General features: G+C 27.9%; 1 protein-coding gene across 2 annotated transcripts in view; it reads right to left on the reverse strand.

Moving 5' to 3' along the window:
* Positions 1–6,697, reverse strand: part of LOC108686447 (glycerol-3-phosphate dehydrogenase [NAD(+)], cytoplasmic-like) — a 38,317-nt gene that overhangs the window by 30,078 nt on the left and 1,542 nt on the right. For both annotated transcript variants that reach the window (XM_018191761.1, XM_018191762.1), the window contains exon 2: positions 1,386–1,563. In XM_018191761.1, coding sequence (XP_018047250.1) covers positions 1,386–1,563 — 178 coding nt within the window. The remainder of the gene's footprint in view (positions 1–1,385; positions 1,564–6,697) is intronic.

Consider the following 6,697-nt stretch of genomic DNA (forward strand, 5'->3'; position numbering starts at 1 on the left):
AGTCATATTATAATATAAATATCAGTTAGCTTTATTTCGAATAAAGTTTTATATAAAATATGTATAAAATATTTATATAGGAGAAGGTCGCTGATACCGATATATCACTTTGTTTTTAGATAATATTTTTTAAACAAAAGGTAAAAATAAAACTTTAAATATTAATGGAAGTTGGAGGAAAAGTTCTGCAGTATTTTGTTAGCTCAAAATTATATATACAATATCTTCGGTAAAAATTATCAAAATTTTAAAAAAAGGGTTTTAAAGCTTAAGACTTCTATTTTCGAATAATTATTATATATTTTTTAAAATTCACTAGCCCATCACAAGCGCGCGAACCAAATCTTCATGAATAAATTATATAATAATGCGCTGTTGATACGCTCTCGAAATCCGCAAAAAAATTTTTTGCTTATTTCGTTTAACTAAAAAAAAATTTTTTTTGTAGGTCTGAGTGGACTGCCAGCTCACGTATTAATAACAGCCGATTTGAAAAATCAAATACACAAGATTTATGCACTATTTATGTGCTTTCATATTTTCTAGTTTAATTTTTACGCTGCATCTCTTAAACTACTTCTCTTTTAGAGTTTCCAATCCGATCCGAATAAATAGTCTTGGAGGTTTTTAATAAATATTTTGGCTATTAAAATATTTCATATGACATATTACAGAATTCCATTCGGAATTGTTATTCATGAGATGTGAAAGATTGAAACATTTCTAAAAAATTTCCATAAAAATCGATGCTGTAAGAGTGTGGAAAACTTCTGACATTTCACCGAAATCAAGCGACTTTTGGCATTTCCATTTCCGCTATATTGAATCATATTTAACTTTTCTATTCTATATTGATTCAGCCATTTTGAATTTTCAAATTTTTAATTCGTATTCAAAATAGGAGACTCTAAAAATCTAACGCTATATTTCGCCGAACGATTTTTAGCATTTTTGTCCGCCATATTGATTCAACCATTTTGAATTTTCAAATTTGGGTTTCTATAATATTTTCAAATTTTAAGTTCAGAATCGGCGAATCCCCGAAATGTTTTTAATATTTCGCAGTAATCAGAAGACTTTTATTATTTCTGTCCACTATATTAGTCCAGCCATTTTGAATTTTCAAATTTTGGGTACGGATTCGAAGTCAGCGATTTCGAAAATCCTTTAATTTTTCACCAGAAACGGAATATTCTAACAGCCTCAAAGAGGCTTCAACAAGGCTCAGGGCATGCAACCCGGCAATTTTAAAATAGGGTATAAGTTTTGTAATTTTTATATATAGAAAATTACGAGTTGAAAAAAACAAACTTTTGATGCGAATAGATTAATATAAATGATTTTTTAGACAATGAAATACAAAAAGAGCAGACAACGAGTCTTACCACATTTTCAGGAATCTTATGTCCTGGAAGATACTTGACATTCTCATGAGTCTGGTTGATAATTTCCGTCAGCTTCTTACCATCAATAATCTCCTCATAAACATACATGGTAACACGATCAGCAAAGCTGCTCTGTTTTTTCGCATTTGCACCAACTATTTTGGCGATAGCTGAACCCCTACGAATATATAAATGTAATTAGCATAATCAAATAGTTATTCATGAGATAAGCGAAATCAACGTTCTTTACATATTAGTTGACCTTTGACTTAGAGATTTATAATCTCTATTTTGCTTGATTTATATTAAAACTACAACAATTTATTTAAATAATATATACAGCTATATTTATTAATATATATAGTAAATATATTTATAGTATAATATTTTTTAGATTTTCAAAGATGTTAACAATAAGAATTGTATTAGACTGTTTTCAAGGGTATTTTCTTCAGAGAAAAAGCATTTGCGAATTATCGTCATTATCCATTGCTAATACAACGTTTCGTGAATCTTGCTTTTATTTCATCAGAGCGCATTGCTACAGTATCATTCACGAAATGTTAGCAATGGATCATGATACGGCGATATATTTATAGTATATATATATATAATACCCAGGTAGCAGCCATTTATCGTTATTTTGACATTGACTGCATTCAGCAGAAAAAGCAACTTTGCAACTGTTGTAAAATTTTTTAATATAATTGGTCTTGCCCTTAATTCCTCACTGGATCTAAATGTATTAACCAATGCTATTCAAGAATTTTACAACAGTTACAAAGCTGATTTTTCTGCTAAAGGCAGCTATTAAAATGATATTTTGATATAAAAATAATGACAATAGCATCTGCTTGCTATGTGAGTATTATTTATATAAAGGACATAATTAAGATAAAAAAGATGAACTTCGGAGGCGAGCTTCTTACATCGAAATATGAAAAAAGTTCATATGAAATTCGCTGTTATTGAGATACATCTGAAATGTTTATTAATGGAAAATAAAAAAGTGATATTTATTATAACATTTTTCTTATTATTTAAAATTATATATTAGGTGTGGGAAAAAGTTCGTGGCGTTTTTTCCGTTAAATGGCATTAAAAAAGCGCCACGAACTTTTTCCCATATCTAATATTTTCATAACTCAGATTTAAAAAAAGATTTCTTAAGTCAATAATAATCAACTAAGAAGGTAAACTGTCAATTAGAAATCGGCGCTGTAAGAATTGCACTTAAATAATTAACAGACTTTAACGTCTAAAAAATTGTATTTACATGTCACGAATGTTTCAGTAAAATTTTAATCGTCTTCAGCATAGCAAGAAACTTGAATTACATTTCATCCTGTAATTCGCCACGCAGAATCCAGTGGTTTATTTCTAATAATACAAATAAATATTTTCCTGTCAATTGGCGCGCTGAATGGTCTCAAAAAATTATGATCTCAAGAACATGCAGACGGATGAACAGAGAAATTTTTTTATTATACAGAAGATAACAGCTAAGTTAAAAAATTAATAATAAGATTTGTATACAGAATGAAACTTTTAAAAATCACAATAACATGTTACGGCGATTTTCATTATGCGATTTTTTTCCAAAACAAAGCAAAAACGAGTATATCTCTACAAGACTTTTTTTCTTAGCTGATCGATCTTTTACACGCTCCTAAAGTTTTGATATTTAAATTCCACACCCTGTATATTTATAAACTTTTTCTTCATGTTTGGTGTGGAGACTCGAATCCGAAAATAACCCTTATTTTAGTTACACTCTATAATAGTATAGTTTAACAATATTTAAATTTTAAATAATATATTATATAGGGTGTCCCATTTGAGACGAAATTGTGATATATCAAGAATCGATGATTGGATCGAAAAATGTTTCAGCTAAAACTTTCCAGCAAATGAGAATGGATTGAAATGGATTAAAATGGATTTAGATTTCCAGAAATACGAATTCATAAATATAAAATAAAATCTTTTCAATTTCTAAATGTATTTTTAATTTTTTATTGATTTATAGGAATTACATGAAATGTCTATTTCTTTTCAATCTTGAATGTATTTTTATTCATTTACAGGAAGCATGAAGTATATTTCTATACTTTTCAATCTAAAAATAATATTATGATATTTTATGTGCATCGGGAATACTACTCAATTCAAAATTGTGAATAGGAAATGTAGTTTTTCAATTCATTTGAATCTAAAAATAATATCATTTCTATGCATCCTGAATACTGCACAATTTAAAATTCTGAATAGGAAATGCAATTTTTTAATCCAATTGAATAAAAAAAGTTTTTATTTAAAAATATGAACCATAAATGTTACTTAATTTATTCAAAATTATGAGTAGGAAATTCTTCATTTTAAGTTCCAACTAAGTCCAAAAAAACTTGTAACATAAAAATAATTTAGTTATGTTCTTTATTTTTCTTTGATTAGAAATAAAATAAATGATCGATATTAACACTAGCAAATCAAATCGAACATATTTCGAATTTTACTCTGATTGTGGCACGAGACGACTAAGTGAGATTAGATTATTCGATTTTTACCCAATGCTCAATGTCATTTTATAGTAATATAAATTGTTTATATTTCATTATATTTGTTAAATATTTTTATTTTATTTTATTATCTATGTAATTTCGCGTGCCTAGATTAGCCGGCTATAATTAAAATACACAATAAATAATTATTATACTTATTAATTATAGAAGTGGTGTAGCAGGTAACGCAGAAGATTCATAATCCAGAGAAATCCCAAGTTCGAACTAAGGGGGATATGATTTTTTAATATCAATTTAAAATAGTTAATTTCAGGTATAATTATAAATGTCTTAGAAATAAAATGTATAAGTCTTAAATATAAATGTTTTTTTTTCAAATATTAAACTAGTGTCAACTCTGATCCAATCCATTTCAATCCATTTCAATCCAATCAATCCATTTCAATCCATTTTCATGGATTTAAAGTATGCATTCAAATAATTTTAATCTATTTTAATCCATTCTCGTTTACTGAATTATAGAGTTTCAAAGAGGGGCATAAGATGGTGCCATTAGTTTGACTTTGAGTAATGTCGTCAAGATCAAGTCAAGGTCACATCGATTTTTTAAAATAGAAACCTCCTTTTTTATAGCATATTCTTGTAGCTTTTCCACAGACTTAAATAGATCGCTGATTTAATGTAATAAAAAGAGATAAACCTTTAATGTAATAAAGAGAGATGATTTCGAATTATCCTTGTTTTAATTCTCATATGCATATGTGTGCGTCTTGTCTGTGTCCAGCAAATGAGAATGAATTAAAATGGATTGAAATTTTCTTTTATCCAAATGTATATTTTAAATAGCAAATACATTTTTTTGGATTTAATTGGATTCAATTAGATTCAATTAGATTCAATTGGATGCAATTGGATTGAAAAACTGCATTTTCTATTCAAAATTTTGAATAGTAAATTGAATAGTATTCACAATGCACAGAAAAAGCTAATATTATTTTTAGATTGAAAGGCACAGAGATATGCTCCAATTGCAATTCCTATAAATGAATAAAAATATATTCAGAATTAAAAATTTTATTTTAACATTCGTGAATTAATATTTCTAAAATCTGAATCCATTTCAATTCATTTCAATCCATTCTCGTTTTGTTGAGTAAGTAGCGCGTGAATTTATATAAAAACACTAACGTTATCATTCGTGTGATTTATTTATTATTATATGAGAGTGAGTGAATATGCCCAGCTCTGTCTTCAAACAAGGAAGCGAAATCTATTTATAGAAATCTGTAAGCTTATCTTGAGAGCTCCTCAAAATACTATATAACAAAATATTTTTTCATTAAGTATTTTTCGAGTTATGAGGTTTGAAAATTACAATACTGTCGACGTTAGCATTAGGTCCAAAGTGTCCGATCGATGGCTAAAATCTTTTGAATGGAAAAACTTCAGAATCATGCTCTGGATAACATTTATTAAGATTAAGGCTACTGAAAGTTGTTCCTTTATTTTCATTTTTACATAAAAATGAATTTTTAGTGCAAAAATAAAAATAAGAGGAACAATCTCTAATGGCCTTAATCTTGATAAATGTTATCTAAGTAATAATCTTAAACAATATTCAAAAGGTTTTGACCATCGAGCGGATACCTTAGGCAATGTTGATACTGGCAGCATTGTAATTTTTAATGATATGACATACTTATAACTCGAAAAGTACTTAATGAAAAAATATTTTATTATAATGCTTTGAAAAGCTTTCAAGATAATTCTGACTCAAGATAACTCTGACCTTGGATGGCGTCACTAAGATTAGAGCAACGTCACTTTGAATTTTTTAAATGGAATCCCCTATTTTTTATTGCATATTCTTATAGCACACCTCGAGAGCTTTCCAAAATACTATAATAAAATAATTTTTCATGAAGTACTTTTCGAATTATAAGGCTTGAAAATTACAACAAGTACATACAAATGAATTTTCAGCAAAAATGAAAATAAGAGAAACAATCAGCAATGACCTTTATCTTAACAAATATTATTCAGGACATGATCTTGAACGACATTCAAAAGGCTTTAGCCGTCGATCGGATACCTTGCGTAATGTTAAGGCCAGCGGTATTGTAACTTTTAAGCCTTATAACTCGAAAACTTTATGAAAAATTATTTTATTATAATGTTTTGAAAAGCTTTCAAGATATGCTACAAGAATATGCAATAAAAAATAGGAGATCCAATTTAAAAAATTCCATTTAAAAAGAAGTGACTGCTTTGACCTTGGTGACGCCACCCAAGGTTAGACTGATCAGATCACTAAATAGATCATTTAAAACTCCACAACTTTTGTCTAAAACATTTTTTTTTAAATACTCTGTTTCCGAAATAAACGGGGTGTACGAGTCTGAGATACCCGGTATATGGAATTCCACTTAAGAAATTGATGATGACCTAATGTGATCTTCAAACTTCCCAAGATCAATGGCACTATCTTATGTCCCCCTCCAAACCATACAACTTTTGAATAGAAGATTTTTCGATCCAATCATCGGTTCTTGAGATATATATTCCATCTCAAATAGAATATCTATATATTAAATAGCAATATATAATATATTTAAATATTATATTTTTAATAATATTTGAATAATATACAGGGTGTCCTGTAATTCATCCAATAATGTTCATAGATAGGTAGAGTGGACTAAACTGAATCGAAAAGTCCTCTACCATTTTGGAAATTTCGCAATAGTTAACAAGATTAGTTAACAAGATATTAATTATTAAAAATTGCCG

The sequence above is a fragment of the Atta colombica genome, unplaced genomic scaffold (genome assembly GCF_001594045.1).
Source record: "Atta colombica isolate Treedump-2 unplaced genomic scaffold, Acol1.0 scaffold181, whole genome shotgun sequence".
Lineage (NCBI taxonomy): Eukaryota > Metazoa > Arthropoda > Insecta > Hymenoptera > Formicidae > Atta > Atta colombica.